The sequence below is a fragment of the Onychostoma macrolepis genome, chromosome 06 (genome assembly GCF_012432095.1).
Source record: "Onychostoma macrolepis isolate SWU-2019 chromosome 06, ASM1243209v1, whole genome shotgun sequence".
Classification (NCBI taxonomy): domain Eukaryota; kingdom Metazoa; phylum Chordata; class Actinopteri; order Cypriniformes; family Cyprinidae; genus Onychostoma; species Onychostoma macrolepis.
Genome location: NC_081160.1, coordinates 33,832,757 through 33,851,192, shown reverse-complemented (window position 1 = coordinate 33,851,192; position 18,436 = coordinate 33,832,757). Strand labels below are relative to the sequence as shown.

The 18,436-nt window shown below is 42.3% G+C and overlaps 1 protein-coding gene across 5 annotated transcripts in view; it reads left to right on the top strand.

The window, feature by feature from the left end:
- Positions 1–17,832, top strand: part of LOC131542329 (histone deacetylase 4-like) — a 41,394-nt gene extending 23,562 nt beyond the window's left edge. For 2 of the 5 annotated variants that reach the window (XM_058778907.1, XM_058778908.1), the window contains exons 7-26: positions 2,026–2,154; positions 2,245–2,339; positions 5,558–5,668; positions 6,034–6,220; positions 7,368–7,534; positions 8,450–8,632; positions 8,760–8,943; positions 9,024–9,157; positions 9,568–9,670; positions 9,773–9,819; positions 9,898–10,005; positions 10,101–10,156; positions 10,236–10,323; positions 10,413–10,532; positions 10,610–10,707; positions 15,045–15,163; positions 15,259–15,392; positions 15,481–15,565; positions 15,909–16,044; positions 16,127–17,832. In XM_058778907.1, coding sequence (XP_058634890.1) covers positions 2,026–2,154; positions 2,245–2,339; positions 5,558–5,668; positions 6,034–6,220; positions 7,368–7,534; positions 8,450–8,632; positions 8,760–8,943; positions 9,024–9,157; positions 9,568–9,670; positions 9,773–9,819; positions 9,898–10,005; positions 10,101–10,156; positions 10,236–10,323; positions 10,413–10,532; positions 10,610–10,707; positions 15,045–15,163; positions 15,259–15,392; positions 15,481–15,565; positions 15,909–16,044; positions 16,127–16,166 — 2,324 coding nt within the window. In that variant the 3' untranslated portion in view covers positions 16,167–17,832. The remainder of the gene's footprint in view (positions 1–2,025; positions 2,155–2,244; positions 2,340–5,557; positions 5,669–6,033; positions 6,221–7,367; positions 7,535–8,449; positions 8,633–8,759; positions 8,944–9,023; positions 9,158–9,567; positions 9,671–9,772; positions 9,820–9,897; positions 10,006–10,100; positions 10,157–10,235; positions 10,324–10,412; positions 10,533–10,609; positions 10,708–15,044; positions 15,164–15,258; positions 15,393–15,480; positions 15,566–15,908; positions 16,045–16,126) is intronic. The other 3 variants (XM_058778909.1, XM_058778910.1, XM_058778912.1) reach the window with 2 other exon arrangements.
- Positions 17,833–18,436: the final 604 nt, after the last annotated feature.

Genomic DNA, 18,436 nt, shown 5'->3' with positions numbered 1-18,436 from the left:
ATATGGATTTTGCTATACCGTGGATACAGTTACATATTCATGGATTTCATTGGATGGACAGACAAAGATTTTTTCCCCCGCAGTCGTTACTGCTTTATCAGAGAGAGAGAGAGTGCCCTGCTCGATCGGACATAAATCAGAACCGGATAGTTTTTGCTCCAAACACACGATCAGCTCTTCGGAACTGCACACAAACTGGATTACAATAATTTCCCAAAATGTAATTTGTGTGGTAATATTACTAAGTCTGTAAAGGCTGTTAACACAGGACAGAGACGCAGAACACAGACACAAAGAGAGAAAATACTGTAGCAGATCACTGTTCACAATGCTCGAAATATAGGAAGAAAAATATAAATAATGAATTGGGGGCAGGGGGTTAATATGAAAGATTATCTGAAGGGAACTCTCCTCAGAAAACTTCAGAAGGCATTTTCTCTTTCTCTTACCTCCGTGTTCATAAGCGCAGCTCAGAGCAGCTTTATTTACAGCGTTAACCAAAGGAGCGCTAAACTGAGGCTATAAGCACCATCTGCTGTCAGAGAGAGAATCTGCAGGTTCTTTCAGTCCATTTGCTGTTTTTCTTTGGCGCAGGTGTCTTATGTAGCATAATTTCACACATCTAAAGTCAGACCATTCTATTTTTGCCTTGCATCTTGAAATCATGCTTTTTTTTTTCTAATTGTATAAGGTTAAAATACATATGTTGCCTGTAATTGAACTAAGGTCTACTAAAATGTGATTCCAATTTTTTTTTTTGTCATGTCGCGATATAATATCGATATCGTCTGGACAGTGGAAAATATCATGATTATGAATTTTAGGTCATATTGCCCACCCCTAGGTGTAGGGCGATAGAAAATACTGTTTATACAGTATAAAAACGATTACACCTATGGAATGTCCCCATAAAACATGGAAACACAACGTGTGTGTGTGTGTGTGTGTGTGTGTGGGAGACTGGATCAGTCAGACTGAGCAAAATGAACTTTCCCAACATGTGATGGCAGCTAAACAGTGACTGACACGAGTCGAACATGATCTCGCTGTAGACGGCGGTTAGTGTGTGTGAAGAAGATGAATCCGTTCTGTTGGTGGAAATGATCGTATGTCTCGTCCCTGAGCCGCGGCTCAATATACTGATTCATTCTCTGCGCTTTTCCCGTCTAGTGATTAGTTTGTGGAATTTGCTGATGTTAATGGAAAGCTGTTCGTTAGGAGCCTCCTGTACTTCACAGAGCCATGAGCATCATTTCCAGTAATGCCCGAATGAATAGAGAGCAGGATAACAGCCGAATGAATCGACCTTTTCTTCCAATGCTGAGATTCTGACTTGATTTAAGATGTCAAACGGAAGTAAATCGATGGCTGGAGAGTGCTCAGAGTTATGCCTGACGCGTGCGGTTAATCATCATCTTAAATGCTGAAGAAAAGCGGTTAGTTGATGCTGTAGCAGCCGTGGTGTTCGCGGTGCTCATAGTAACTTGCCAAAGCTCACGTAGTGAAAAGCAGCACAATGAGTCTCTCTGATAAATGCACAGAGAATCATGTGTGTGCTGCAATGATGCTCATATCAAATGTTTGTTCTGTGATGATGCTTACAGAATCTCTCGCCAGTAACTCTAGTATTACTAGCATCTTCACGTGCCTTGCACCGTGTCCTAACTACACGCGCCGCGACGCAATCAAAGGTATCTTTTCCATGTTAATCTGAGTTTTTGTCCTAACTAGCTGCGACGGCGACATGCGAAATTTCTATTTTAGAAACGGTTTCTATTTCTGCGACGTCGCGCCTGAAACAACATACAAACTATATGACAGTGATAATATCTCGTACTTATGTGCTTTTTTCAAAGTTAATTGTCTATGTGAGTTTGAATATCATTTTGCGTGACATTTATAGCCATACTGAGCCATACATGGTAACAATAGATAGTTTACCTCAGATCTTGAAATTAAATTTAAGCAAACATGTAAAAACTGTGAACTCGTGAAAACAGCTTGTCGTTGTGTCTGTCATTGCAGCGTCTGAACCGAACCTGAAGCTGCGTTCGCGGCTGAAGCAGAAGGTGTCGGAGCGGAGGAGCAGCCCGTTACTGTGCCGCAAAAACAGTCCCATCAGCACGCTCAAGAAACGCTCTCTGGACATGGCAGGTGATGCTCGAGACGCGCTCACATGTGCTGGCGTGGACGCGCGACTGTTTTCACACAGACCAACTCTGTCTCTCGTTCTGACGTCTGTAGATTCGGCGTGTAGCAGCGCTCCAGGATCTGGACCCAGTTCCCCAAACAACAGCTCACACGGAAACCTGTGCGAGAACGGCATCAGCGTGACTGAGGTGAGGCTAGTTTACTGTATCAATGTGAATGTGTGTGTGTGTATGTTTATGTGTGTGTGTGTTGTAACGCAGAAGAAGAGTTGTTTCATAATCTCGTGGATGATTGGGTTTATTACACACAACAAAATTCCTCTTTTTCTGTACATTTCACCTCTGCTCTAGCTTGTTTCCCAGTCTAGCGTTCTAATAAAGCTAGCTTTCTACACTATACTGTTGGCTCTGTGGTGAATTGCTTATGTTTGTCTATTGTAAGTCGCTTTGGATAAAAGTAGGATGTAATGATTAGGGCTGGGAAAATAAATCAATGCATTGCGAATCGAGAAATGATTCAGAGTCGATTCTGAGATTAGTTTTGAGCAGCAGGTGGCGCTGCATGCTACAGCCGTACTCTGCTCGTTTCCAAATCCTTACACACACTTTAACCTAAAATAATCATTCATAAAATTTGAAAAGGTTGAAGCAAATTACAAGGGTGGTCAAAGTGTGCTGAGTTTACGTTAATCTGGCGTCATAAAAGCATTCTGAGCCGAGGTGAGATTACAGACTCAGCCGAACACACAAGTGCTCTTCAGCGCTCTTCTTCATCAGCGTTTGAGTGTGCGGATAAAACTTGAGCAGAGCGCCATCTGCTGTTAAAATCTACGCTCAGAATCCATTCCAGAGAGAATCACGATGCATTGGGAAGGTCTCAGAATTGAATTTGCATCGATTTATTGTTGCATCCCTAGTAACGATGCACCCAGAGTCAGCTGGAAATCAAAATGTAAACGAATCAAATCAGTTGAGATGCTAAATGAATCGCGGGTGAGACTGAGATCTCTGAGGGGAACTGAATGTCTTTAGAAAAGTTTAGATTGTGTTTTCTTTTCATCTTGCCTCTGAATAACATTAAAATAGTGTTCATAAGTGCAGTGCTGCTTTGTTTACAGCGGTAACCAAGGAAACGCTGTTCATAAGCGCCACCTGCTGGCAGAGAGTGAATCTGCGTCTCAATCAGCTCGAGTCGTCTGCTGTCTCTGTTTCGTTCAGATATGTTTTATGTAGTAGAGTTTCACTAAACTAAAGTCAGACCATTCTGTTTTTGCTTCAAATTTAAAAAAAAAATTACAATCAATTTAGATTAAATCTGCTCATGCAGCATGTAAGTTACCCGACATGCTTCATAAATAAATTCATTAAAAAAAACAAAACCTAAGACTTTGAATTGCAAAAACGAATAGCCTCTGGAACAAAAGTAAATTTATATCTATTAGATGAGCATTTAATGCTTCTAAATCTTCTTCCAGAGGGCAGTACTTCAAAGTAAACCTTCAAGGGATGAGAGTCATCTCCCGTGATACTCCGAGTTTTCCTTTGCGTTTGTTGCTCGTAGAATTCTGCTAGACTTCGCAAAGGCACACCAATAATGTTTGAGCAAGTCCTAACTGAGGTCTGCAAACGATTCTTGTTCCTAAGAGAGAGTGATGAGTACCAGCATAAAAAAGAAAAACTCAAGATACTCTCAATAAAGGTAGTATAAAAAGTTCTCAGTATGTTTTTTGTACACAGAAAGATTTCAATTTCCTAAAAACATACATTCTTTGATTCACTTTCTTAATAATGACCTCTGTGTTCGGCTGGAACTTTAAAGTAGTATCACAGATAGTTCCAAGATACTCCTGTACCCTTTCAACTTCTTTTCCATAGAAGTACACAGGCTGCACCTTTTGAAGCATTTTTCCTAAAATCAATTACCATCTCTTTCGTTTTACTAATATTCAGCTGTAGTTCAGCTTCTTTGCACCACTCAAGGAACTCATTGTGATCATTACTGTCATCACATTCTGCACTAGTTAACAAGGATAAAAAAAACTGTCATCAGCATATTTAACTACATGACAGTTATCCTTAGTGCTACGACATTCATTTGTATAAAGTATAAAGAAAATTGAAGACAGTACGCATCCCTGAGGAGATCCAATTGATGTAACAAGCGTATCTGACAGCACTCCATTCAACACGACTCTTTGTTGCCTACATGTCAAAAAAATCGAAGATCCATAAAACCAAACCGTGACTTACATCAAATTCACATACAAGTTTCTTTGCTAAAATTATAGGATTCATTGTGTTGAACGCAGAGAAATCAACAAACAACATTCTAGCAAACGTGCCTCCCTTCTCTAAATATTGATGTGTGGTATTTAAGAGGAAAAGCTTTGCATCATCCACACCTCTTTAAGAAAGAATCTAACTTACGACCTGTTACTGTGATAAGATGTGACTTAACTTCCCTCTCTAAGGCTTTCATGGCTAAAGAAGTTAATGCAATGGGCCGAAAATCATTTAAAGAATGTGACTCTTCTTGCTTGGGAATAGGTATTATATTAGACGTTTTCCATAAGCAAGGAACTTCAGCCTGGTCCAGGGATGCCTGAAACAGAGTAAGACACTGCACAGTATTTAAGTGTTCTCCCACAGATACCGTCTGCACCAGGCGCTTTATTAACAGGTGTAGCTTTCAGTTGCTTTATTACATTGAAAGGATGCAAATTCAGAGGGGCTTAATTTTTGTTTAAAATCATCAAGAACAGCACTTGTGTCATGCTTCTCAAAACGCGTAAAAAACTAATTCAGGTCGTTGACCAATAAGTTACCATCAACGTCCTTATTTAATACTGTTCCTTGCTTAGGTATACTAATATCCGCCATGCTCTTAATCCCATGCCAGACAGCCCTCATATCACCTTGAACAAATTTATTTTCTATTCTATTTTTGTAATTTAGTTTAGCACATCTGATTGTTCTTTTAACCTCCTTATTGATCATTTTTTTCTCCTCATTGGACCCTGACAAATATACTCTGTATGCAGCATCTTTGTTTGGATCGCGATTAAAATACAGCGGTTGCCTCTAATTTCAAATGGAAAGAACACCGACAAAGCCTTGGTTTATATTAACAGATTTCTTTCGTGTTATTCATTTGATTAGAGGTTTGTTTTAAAATTACAATTTAGTTTTGTTATTTCAATTTCACAAAGAAATATTTAGCAGTTTTGTCTGAGAAATAATATCAAGAGACATTTTCATTTCTAATTTGTCTTAAATCTCATTTTGTTAAAAAAAAATTGAGAAAATCATTTTGTGAAATCAGTGTTGTGAATTGAATCTTACCGTGAGTTGAGTGAATCGTTACGTCCATAGATAAAAGCTAATGTGTAAATGTGAATGTGCTCCAGTCGTCTCACAGGCCGGCTGGTCAGGACGGGTCGGTCAGTCAGCTGTCGCTCTACACGTCTCCTTCACTACCCAACATCACCCTGGGTCTGCCGGCCACTGCCACCAACAACGTGAGTGTTCGGATCTAACTGAGCTCGTGCTGTTTTCACAATAGGTTAGAAACATTCTCTTAACTTGGGACAGATTTGTCTGATTTGAGTAAGTTTTGCCTTTCAAGTAAATTTGTTTTTAAAGGAGGTATAGATATTTTTACCGAAACATAAACAGTAATTGGAGTGTAACACAGCAGCTCGACCTTTAATGAAGAAATATTATTCACAGTTAATACCGTACTGATCTGATCTGTGTGTAAGAAACGGTCATCATCGACCTGTAACGTGTATTTGTCCACCCGGTTAGGAGCGTTTGGTCAGCACTTGTCTTCGTGTGATGCTTTGAAAAAGGCTCAGTTTTATTTTGTTGCTTCTTCAACAAGGTGACGTCTACCCAGCCTGACAGCGAATGTTTGTCTGTGACCGGTTTACCCATAAGCACTCCGTTCCTGGTTGCCTCTCACCTGCCGTCATTTCTTGGCAGTTCGGATGCTGCAAACTCCCACAATGCACTGCTGCAGCACATGGTCCTTCTGGAGCAATCAGCCCCACCAAGTCCTTTGGCCGCAGGTGAGTAGAGCTCAGAGTTCTGAGTTTCTGTCCTGGTTTAGTAACAATGATGCAGTCCATTACAAACCTCTTTATTTGCGTAAGAGCTACTGGCCCGGATCGCTGAGCGTTTCCCAGGACCGCTGTCGAAGCGTTACATAAACCTGGAATGTGTGAACAGTCCTCCGTTCATAGCGGCGCTGAGGTGCGGCCCGAGTCAGGGGTCCGTCTGGTTAATTAGATCAGAGTCGCTGGCGGCAGGAGGTCAGAGGAACACGTTGTGCCAGGCAGAGCGACGTCTTCATGCCAGCACAGGCCCAGAAGAATACGCCTCTAATTATCTGAATGGAAGCAGGAAGTCAAACAATGAACCTCGGTTAGCCACGCATGGACGGTCGTGACGTCTGTGCTGAGCTCCCAATGAACGAATGTATTTTGCTGGGTGTTTCAGTGTCAAGCGGTTTTGGAACCTCAGTTGAACCCAGATAGCTGACAAATTATCTCTGCCCAGCCGCCGAGAGCGTATACGAGTGTGTTCATGAGGAGTGTGTGTGTGTGTGTGTGTGTGTGTTGCAGGAGCGTGTTCATGAGGAGTGTGTGTGTGTGTGTGTGTGTGTGTGTGTGTGTTGCAGGAGCGTGTTCATGAGGTGTGTGTGTGTTGCAGAAGCGTGTTCATGAGGTGTGTGTGTGTTGCAGGAGCGTGTTCATGAGGTGTGTGTGTGTTGCAGGAGCGTGTTCATGAGGTGTGTGTGTGTTGCAGGAGCGTGTTCATGAGGTGTGTGTGTGTTGCAGGAGCGTGTTCATGAGGTGTGTGTGTGTTGCAGGAGCGTGTTCATGAGGAGTGTGTGTGTGTGTGTGTTGCAGGAGCGTGTTCATGGGGTGTGTGTGTGTGTTGCAGGAGCGTGTTCATGGGGTGTGTGTGTGTGTTGCAGGAGCGTGTTCATGGGGTGTGTGTGTGTTGCAGGAGCGTGTTCATGACGTGTGTGTGTGTGTGTGTTGCAGGAGCGTGTTCATGGGGTGTGTGTGTGTTGCAGGAGCGTGTTCATGGGGTGTGTGTGTGTTGCAGGAGCGTGTTCATGACGTGTGTGTGTGTTGCAGGAGCGTGTTCATGACGTGTGTGTGTGTGTTGCAGGAGCGTGTTCATGACGTGTGTGTGTGTGTGTTGCAGGAGCGGGGTCGCTACAGAAGCTGCATCAGCACCGGACGCTGGGCCGCACACAGTCTGCTCCTCTGCCTCAGAGCGGACAGGCGCTGCAGCAGCTCGTGGTTCAACAACAGCACCAGCAGTTCCTGGAAAAACACAAGCAGCACTTCCAGCAGCTCCACATCAACAAGGTCAGACATCAGTCTTCTAACCCTACCATGACAGATGAGACGATTGTAATAACTAGCTGTAAACAGAGTTTAGTTCCAGTTCTGCTCCGACACACGTACCATGTAGTTTTCAAATAAACCTGAAGGACTGGATTAGCTGCATCAGGTGCGTTTAATTAGGGTTGAAGCTAAAGTCTGCTGGGCTGCGGCCCTCCAGGAACTGATCTTTGCACTCCTGCTCTTCAGCATCGCTAGAACGAGATCTCATGTGCAGAATAAGGACCTGGAGTGTGATTGGACTGAACATCAGTCATTCAGCAGCTGGTCTCCGGCTGAGAGCTGCCCACTCTGGAGTTCCTCACGTTCAAGGAGGGGAAAAAAAGAAAAGCTTGTTTGGAAGAAAAGACAAAGATGAGGCAACAAAAGAGTCTCTGACGTCAGTAATGTTCCTCTGGCGTCTGGCCAGCGGGTGTTTGCCGCCTCGCTACAGACGTAACTGTGATGATGGCACTTCAGCTCGGCTTTGGCACCTTGAGTGCACTGTAGGTCACTTTGAATTAAAGCATCAAATTAAATTTAATCTCACATCAGTCCCAGTTGCTCTAGCTTGAACCAAAGCAAGTCCATTCAGTCAGAGTTTGAGAAAAGACTTGCTTTCCTACAGTCCCTGCGATCCTGAATGAAGAGCAGCTGTTTTGTATATGTAAATGAGGAATAACACCTGAATATGGTTCAAGAAAGCAAGTGTTAAATGGTTCAAAGTAGAGCGTGGTGCTAACAGCGCCAGGGTCATGGGTTTGATTCCCAGGGAATGATAACACGAGTTGCTTTGGATAAAAGCATCAGCGAAATGACTAATAAACTCAACGTACGTTTTTGACAACAACAGTGTACCCTGAAAAAATGTATTATAATTTATGGTCTTATGTCTGTTAGATGTTGAGTAAACCCGGTGATCGGCAGCACCAGAGCCACCCAGAAGAGACGGAGGAAGAGCTCCGAGAGCAGCAGGATGCCACACAGACGGAAATACTTCCCATGAGCCTCCCCATTAAACAGGAACCTCCTGATCTCACAGAGGAGCAGAGACCGGAAGAACAAGAGCTGCTCTTCAAACAGGTGAGAGACACCTCGAGCTCAAGGAGAGCCGTGAGAGAGATGCTGCGCTTGTGTCGCCCTCTTGTGGTTGTCAGTGCACAGCACCTATAGTGTGTGTGTGTGTGTGTGTGTGTGTGTGTGTGAGCAGCAGGCCCTTCTACTGGAGCAGCAGAGGATCCATCAGCTCAGAAACTACCAGGCGTCCATGGAGGCGTCCGGTGCATCGGTCAGTTTCCCAGGGCACCGTCCTCTGTCCAGAGCCCAGTCATCTCCTGCGTCCGCCTCGTTCCTCAGCCCACAGGAGCAGCCTTCCAAGCCCCATTTTACCACAGGTGCGTCACACCTGTCCTCTCTGTGACCTCAAAACAGAATTCACAAGGATGAGGGCTCCAGTTAAAGTTTCTTTCTCTAGGTCTGGTGTACGACTCTCTCATGCAGAAGCACCAGTGCATGTGTGGAAACACCAACACGCACCCTGAACACGCCGGACGCATCCAGAGCATCTGGTCTCGGCTGCAGGAGACGGGCCTGCGCAGCCAGTGTGAGGTGGGACATGAATACTGGAGTTATTTGTTTCTGATGTACTGGCTGAATCGATCTCTATCACTGAAACTCTGCATGTGACTCAAACATGATTGATTTTGGTTTGCCATTTTAATGTAAGAAATATTTCTCTTATACTAATACTAATACTCAATTTTCCACTGAGAAACACACGGGAGTCCCATATTTCTCTCGAGCGGTTTAGTGTGAATCACTCATGTATAGTTGAAGATTGTCCTTAAAGTTTGATTCAAACGGTGCATCGAGTTGTGCTTCCTGATAATAGAGCTACATTTCACTGGTGAGTGTTGGGTTTTGGAGGCTGCTGTTGTTTTATTTACCTCAGCACTTCTCATGATGTGTCTGCAGGGGGCGCTCTCGTGCTCTAGTCAATCTCTGTCCTTTATTTTCAGTGTATCCGTGGGAGAAAAGCCACATTAGAGGAACTGCAGACGGTTCATTCTGAAGCTCATGTCATGTTGTACGGGACCAACCCACTACGGCAGAAACTAGACAGTAAGACTTTTACAGTCCAAAACGAAGATGCCCTCATCATTTACTCAGACTCTGCGGTGTGAATGCATCTCTGATTAGTCGTCTTCTCTCTGTCTGGCTCAGGTTCTCTCATCTCCATGTTCGTTAGGCTGCCGTGTGGCGGTATTGGGGTGAGTAGAGACAAAGTACATCTCAACCATCTCTTCATCTTGCAGCGTGTAAGGAGGGTTTCTGCTTTGTCTGTGAAGGTGGACAGTGACACGGTCTGGAATGAAGTTCACTCGTCGAGTGCAGCGCGTCTGGCCGCCGGTTCTGTGGTCGAACTCGTCTTCAAAGTGGCATCAGGAGAGCTGAAGGTCACCGTCTGCCATCATCTTTCCCTCTTTGTGTGTCTGTTTCTGTCTGTATTATTTGATTGACGTAGAGCGGTGTGTCTCTGGCTTCATTGCAGAACGGTTTTGCTGTGGTCCGGCCGCCGGGACACCACGCAGAGGAGAGCACTCCCATGTGAGACACGTCTCTGTGTTTGTCCTTCTGTGCTTTCTTCCTTGACTCCTGTAACATTGGTGCTCTCGTCCAATCACAGGGGCTTCTGTTACTTTAACTCTGTTGCCATAGCAGCTAAACTCCTACAGCAAAGACTCAATGTCAGCAAAATTCTGATTGTTGATTGGGTAAGTTCATGTTGAAGAATTATTTGGCACTTCTATATTTTATTTTCTGTCTGTTTAGCATTTAATCGTTGTTGTTAAACCACATTCAGGACGTTCACCATGGCAACGGAACTCAACAAGCGTTCTACGACGATCCCAGAGTTCTGTACGTTTCGCTTCATCGATACGACGATGGCAATTTCTTCCCGGGCAGCGGCGCTCCTGAAGAGGTAATGCCACGATACGAGTGAGTGGATTGTGGGAAGGTGTTTTGTTTCCTTACTCCTGCAGCACTTCCTCTGAACAGGTGGGCAGTGGACCGGGAGTCGGTTTCAACGTCAACGTGGCGTTTACTGGAGGTCTGGATCCACCGATGGCAGACGCAGAATACCTCGCTGCCTTCAGGTAAAAGAGTCTCAAACACGTTCTGCTCGCTCTTCATTTACTCTTCAGATCTGATCATCAGTTGTTTGTGAGTGTGACAGATGCATTAAGACTTCAGGAAGTGATGTAGAGTTTAAATACGATCACACTCTCTCACACACACACACACACACACACACACTCTCTCACACACACACACACACTCTCTCACACACACACACACACTCTCACTCTCTCTCACACACACACACACACACACACACACACACACACTCACTCTCTCACACACACTCTCACACACACACACACACACACACTCACTCTCTCTCACACATGTTTGTTTTGTGAAAAGTGGGGACTCTCCATAGGCGTAATGGTTTTATACTGTACTTACTGTATGTGCTATTGTCCTACACCAACCCTACACCTAAACCTACCCCTTACAGGAGACTGTGCATGTCAACTTTCCCCAAAAAAACCTCATTCTGAGTGATTTATAAGTGTTTTGAAAAGTGGGGACATGGGTCAATGTCCTAAGATGCCACCTTCAGCTTGTAATACCTGTCATATAGGGGTGTGAATGAAACACCTAATCGCGGTTGAACGATTCACGGCATTTTCAAATGGAAGTGATCATCCCTATCCCCTTGGAGTGGGGACTCTGGAGTGAGCAGGGCACGTGCGTGTCATTATGTAGTCGTTTGGAATGCACTCGGTGAAGGGAGCGTAATTTCCTCTTTATCTTCAGCTGGGATGTTCCCGTGACAACGCAGCACGGTGTGCGTCAGCAGATGTCGCTGTTTAAATGTCAATAGTCTTTTTATTGTTGTTAGCATAACTGTTGCAAATAAACATACATTTTATATTTTTAAAAGTTTTTAAAATATGCTATATAATATATAAAAAATAATATATATAAAACTTTTAAAATTATGAAATGTATTTTTTTTTTTTTATGCGGTTGTCCGCCAGCGAATCTGCTGACGCACACCGTGCTGCGTTGTCACGGGAACATCCCAGCTGAAGATAATGAGGAAATTACGCTCCCTTCACCGAGTGCATTCCAAACGACTACATAATGACACGCACGTGCCCTGCTCACTCCAGAGTCCCCACTCCAAGGGGATAGGGATGATCACTTCCATTTGGAAAATGCCCGTGAATCGTTCAACCGCGATTCGTGTATCGTTACACCCCTACTGTCATACCCTCGTCATTATACACATCTATGTCCTGACTTTTCACAAAACGCGCACACACACACACACACACACACACACACACACACGAGTTGTGTTGTTTGTAGAGTTTGTAGTTGTTTATTTTATTTTTATAGTACCATATTGCCCCCGAATATATATTGCCCCCTTTTCAAGATGTACCTTTTGGAAAAAGGCTTTTTGAAAACCAAATCTTGTTTTTTCTTAAATTATTTTCATATTGCATATTTTTGTTGTGAAAGTATGGTAAACATTGGTCAAATATACCACCAATCAGAGTTTAAAATATACACTTTTTGATAAACCATAAAAATAACAGGTAGCCCATCTGAATTATATAACATTTAGGCTACCCATCTCATAGTAGTCTAGCAAAATATCATTAAGAGTAGAAGTGAAATCTTATTGTAGTCTTCAAATCTGGGTCCTGTCTTATGTTTTAAAATCACTTACAGAGGAAGTTTGTTCCCATCAGGCTAACATGACAGTCACGACTCGTGCCGCTGTAAACGTTTTTCTTTTTTCACTCGCGATCTTCTAACATTACGACGTAAATATGTATTTCATGGCACACTCGTTTTACGTGTATTTTGTGCCACCTATTGTTGTGGGTTTATTATTGACATGTCAAAGTCTAGACCCTCAATATAAGATGACCACGTTTTTTTCAGATGCATTTCCAAGAAAAAAACATCGTCTTATATTCAGGTCAATACGGTATAAATACAGGTGCATCTCAATAAATTAGAATGTCGTGGAAAAGTTCAGTAATTCAACTCAAATTGTGAAACTCGTGTATTAAATAAATTCAGTGCACACAGACTGTACAAGTAAACAAGTAGTTTAAGTCTTTGGTTCTTTTAATTGTGATGATTACTACTTCAGTCTGTGTGCATTGAATTTATTTAATACACAAGTTTCACAATTTGAGTTGAATTACTGAACTTTTCCACGACATTCTAATTTATTGAGATGCAGCTGTATATTCGATCACTTAGAAATCAAAATTCTAGCTGCTTTGTAGATGAATTAAACTCATTCTATATAACTGATTTCATCTGAATGACTTGTTTTCTTTTAAGAGCTACCTTACAGCAGAATTGATTTTTGTTTGCGTCATTGAACCACTATTTTCTTGTTTATCACTGTGAAGCTGCTTTGAAACAGTCTGTATTTGTTGATTCAGTTCAGTTTAATAACTGTAAAGTTCATCAGACAGACTGTAAATACGATGTATTTTTGCACATACATGTACAAACTCCACTGCACAGTGAACAAGCAAAAACACAAGATAGTAGTTTTACATTTGTCATATCTGTGCGCAGTTTGGTGTGTATATGGATAAGCATTCAATGCAATGACGGCACTACACCGGGGCTGGGGGGGCTATAAGATGTCCCGTATTTCAGCTCTATTTTAAGTGTCCCGCGAGGACAGCCTAATCAAAGGCAACCAAGCTCGTCGTAGAACGAAATTACCATCCAATCCACAATTCGTTATCGATTAACTTGCAGTGAGTGGCGGAATCGCGCTGAACGGCACAACTGATGTGCTACATGGGCCGCGCGATCAGTTCTCCTTGCGCCTGAATTGTGAAATAATGCGAGACACTATCCAAAAGCATAACTTTTGTTAATAAAAGTTTCATTTCTTCATTTAATATAAGCGAGTTTGTCTTTTATTGTTGCTGTGCTTTCATTAAAACATTTAAATAAATAAAACAATGAACCACAAACTACGCATTTGTTTTAAAAGAGGGAAAAGAGTAGGCTATACATTATATCCGTCTTATTCATTTTGTTATTAAAAGTTAGATGTTTAATATAGGCCTATGCAAATTTGCCATTATACTATTTTGGTTGATGTGTTTTATGAACCACAAACTTATGATCGTTTTAAAGAAAGGGGAAATCCAAAGACCTTTTATTTGAATTACAATGCGGGTAAAACACATTTCCCTTATTCATATTGTTAATAAAAGTTCAAAGTTTAATATAAGTGAATTTGTCATTGTACTGTTTGTTGTATAGCCTTTATTATTATTGTTATTAATAATAATGAGCCAAAAGCATTCGTTTGAAGTAAGGGGAAAATCCAAAAACCTTTTATTTATTTGTTACAAAGCGGGTATGTCTTATTCGTTCAGTCAATACAATATTTATGTTTAATATAAACGACTTTGTCATTGTAGTAGGCTATTGCTGATGTTGTGTGGGATTGTATTTTTTAAAATTTTTTAAAGGGTTACTGAATCAACCTTAAGCCTTAATTTTGTTCCAAGAATAGGAAAGATCTAGCGTTAAAGATCAAAATAAGCGCTGCAGATGCGAGGATGCGAGACTGGTTGCTGCTGCGGTACGCTCTCGATCTTTCTGTGTATCGTTGCAACGGCTGTAGAAATGGCCGTTAATTCTTGATTTGGGTACGGCACAGACATGTTACAGGTCATAATATGATTTAAAAAGTCATGGCAACAAACTTCCTAAGTCAGTTTAAGTTGAAACGACTTTCACAATCAATTTGATTCAACTTAATTCATGTTGTACTGTTGCTTATTGTCTTGTAGGCTTAGGCTTAATTTTTCTATTAATTTTAATGAATATACAAATGAATAAAAATGTATTTATTTTCTGTTACAAAATGTTCATTTATTTATTTTGAACACCCCCAGCCCCCATTGTTTCTTGGGCTACACGCCCTGCTTCCTGCAGTAATGCTTCTGTTAAATGTGGTGTGTACCATTAGCTGCGTTTAATTTTTTTTTTAACTTTTTTTTTTTATGAATATGGATTATTTTCTTAGCACCCCCACATATTGGTCTAGCCCCCCTTTAGCCCTGGTAGAGAAAAAATTCTGGTGCCGTGCCTGATTTTTGGGGGTTGTGTAGAGCTTTTATGCAAGAGCACCATTTTTATGAGTTAAAATAGTTTTGAAAAACGTGTTTGCTTTTGCAAGAGATGCATAATGTTTTGGATTTTGTATGTAAAGTCTAAAAAGGAGCCATAGTTTCAGAAATTGTATGCAGGCTATTATATTGTGTCAGGCTGAAGATTCACAGGAACTGCACAATGCCTGTCTGTCACATAAATAACCTGCAGTCCAGCTTCGTTCATTAAAGTGAAGGTTTGTGTCTCACAGGACGGTGGTTATGCCGATCGCTAACGAGTTTGCTCCAGATCTGGTGCTGGTGTCGGCTGGGTTTGATGCTGTGGAAGGACACCCTCCTCCGTTGGGAGGATATAAACTCACCTCCAAATGTAAGCGCCGCCTCTTTACTATGAACTCACTTGTGTCCAGCTGTATTCGTTGTTTGGATGGTTTCGTTAAAGCCACCTATGTGGTTGTGTGACAGGTTTGGGTCACCTGACTAAACAGCTGATGGGGTTGGCCGGGGGTCGAGTGGTGCTGGCGCTGGAGGGAGGTCATGACCTCAGGGCCATATGTGACGCGTCAGAGGCCTGTGTCTCAGCGCTGCTGGGGATAGAGGTAAATGAGTTCATTTTTCATTTGCATAAAGCGACTTCTTGTTACAGATAGAGTGGAGATTGATTGCTTGTGTTTGTGTGTTGAACAGCTAGAGCCGCTTTCTGCAGACGTCCTGAAGCAGAGACCCAATGAAAACGCTGTGAGCTCCATAGAGAAAGTCCTAGAAAATCACAGTGAGTCATTCAGATCAAGAAGGATAATTTACTCCTGTCAAATATTGTTCCAGGTTCAGGACGTCTCTCAGTGGACGTCTACGGGGCAAAACGAACATTAAAATACGGTTTGACCGTTAGCGCTAATGTGATAGAATCACTTACTGACCTCTTCTCTTTGTGAATATTTTTTATTTTATGTACAGACCCCATTATCCAGAACAGTTTGAGGTCGAGATATGCTGTACATGTTCTCAGAACCCTGGGAATCAAAGCCGTGATCGACGCCATGCTGAACTCTCCGATTGCTTGTTTTACAAACTGCAGGACGGTGCTGATTGTGTGTCCTGTGCTCTGTGTTTAGGTCAGTACTGGCGCTCCGTCCAGCGGTTCGCGACCAGCGCGGGTTTGTCTCTGCTGGAAGCTCAGAGGGGCGATTCTGAGGAGAACGAGACGGTGACGGCGATGGCTTCTTTATCTGTCGCAGCCATGGAGAAAAGGTACAGCTGCTTTCCCTCCTTTCTATGCTCCGTCTTTCCTTTGGTTCAGTCATGTGAGCAGCTTTGCTGTGTTTCTGCTCAGAACGGAGGATGAGCCCATGGAAGAGGAGCCGCCGATGTAGGGAACGAGCCTTTTCCCAGAGCTCTGAGCTCTTCTGGGTCTCTGCGTCTGTTTGCCTGGGTCTCGTCTGACGGAGATCCTCGCTGAGCAGAGAGAGACGTCAGGGCAAAGGCTAACTCATCACGTTAGCGCTGTAGCCCGCTAGCACTGTGGCCCCGAACACAACGCGCTCGAGCTGAAGTCACTTGAGACGTTTGTTTCTGGAGATTTCTGTCCCATTGGCTCGATGCGTGCACCTCGTCGCAGACGTCAGCCGGCTCGTTCTGACAGAGGGACGGATGGAAAGCCGGGGTCCACAGGCTCCGGAAACCCTGTTTGTTTAGTACTTCACACCTTGAGCACTGCAGCGTTTGACTCGCCAGCGCCACTTTACAGACGTTTCTCAGAGAAGGAGTGCCTTGGAGACCGCTTCAACTACGAATCAATTCTGAGAAACTTTGCCTTAAGTCAGTAATGTCCCATAATTCCAGTGGGTCGAGAAGAGACAACCTTTTCAGCATGTTTACTTGGACAGCGTTCGCGCTTTAGTCCTAAACACACGATGACTGACTCTCCTTTGGTTTGGTTTTTTGTCCAATGCGCTGTACAAACACAGCAGAAACGGTCTGAACCTGCAGTGATGTGTAGCAGTGGCTCATCACACAGCAGCTGAAGGCAGGGCTACATGTGCATTACAGGACAAAAGCTACATCTGGACTGAACCGGAGGTCAGAAGGTCTGACCAAAGCATGAGTTTGCATCTTGTGTTGCACCTTCCTCTAAACCACGCGTTTGACACGGATTACGAGACCACGGCGGATGTGAGCGGGTTTTGTGCACTGGATGCGAAAAAGAACCGGACAAGAGACGACCGTGTCCCAAATCAGCTCGTGTTCCTCTTGAGCCAAACAAACCTTGTAAAAAGGAAGTTGCATCTTGCTAATGTTGGAAACCCCGAAGCATGAGGCGGGATCGGTACCTACAAGATCAATACAAATATGCATGTGAAATCTTCATTTTATTTGCCTTCTCTAACGAACCTTGAGCCTCATCTCGCCACAACAGCTTCACCTCTAAAAGAATCCAGTTAGTTCTGTCTCACGCTCGTCAACTGTTAAAATGCTCAGATTTTTTAGTTCAGTTACTGGTTATTTTTGAGGTTTTAGCAATTAATTAGTCGTTCCTCTTTTGTACAGTTTTACTTCATTCCTTTTCTTTTGACCTGAAATTTCAGATATCTGCGTATTTGTACGTTTCCTTTGACTTTTATTATTATTATTATTATTTGTGCTAGTGGATTTGAGTTCCATTATTTGCTTTACGTTTGGTACCATGTGCTTTAAACATGAACACTTTATGACGTTCATGGTTTTTCAATCATTCAATCACGATGACTGATTGTGTACTTCCATGTTTTGTTCATAGCAGATTTATATATGAAAGGAAACCTAAATATATGAATATGAAAATCTGTCATTCACCTCTGTTCTGTGTGCATGGATGTAATATTTCTAAGCAGCACACGCTGGTCTCAAATATACAAAAGCTTGTTTTTTATGACAGTTTAGGAGTATATAACAATCAGCTCTGTCTGTGGAGCTAACCTGCTAAACGCACTTGATTGATGGACAGTGATCTTCAGTTGTTGTTGTTTTTTTTTGGTGAAAGTGCTACATGCTGATTTTAGAGAGAAACAGTATGTCTATGAATTATTGAAATAAAAAAAATTTATTCAAAGCATTTAAATTGGTGTTTTTTCAAACCTGCAGTAGAACTCATTCAGATCGTCTGCCAGTTGTTGATTCTCCACAGTGCTGGGGGATGGTGTCTTGTAATTGGTGATGACTTTCAGACCTTTCCACACTGATGCGGAGTCGCTGGAAGAGAACTGAAAAAAAAGGAGCAATGTGAAGAAAGAAAAAAAAAAATTATAGGCCAACAGTTTGTATACGTTACTATGCTGATTTATTAGCAATGTTGGAAACCAGTCATACTTTGCATTTATTTAAAATATAACTTTTGTAACAATATACACTATTTTGAATAAATGCTGTTCTTTTTAACTTTTTATAGATCAATGAACCCCAAAAAAATATCACAGGTTCCAAAATAAATAAATTAAATAAAAAGCAAAAAATTAAGTAGCACAACTGTTTCCAACATTGATAATAAATCAGCATATTAGAATGATTTCTGTAGGGGCAACCATTGAAGACTGGAGTAATGATGCTGAAAATTCAGCTTTGAATCACAGAAATAAATAGAAAAAAAGAAAAACATTCTTTTAACCTC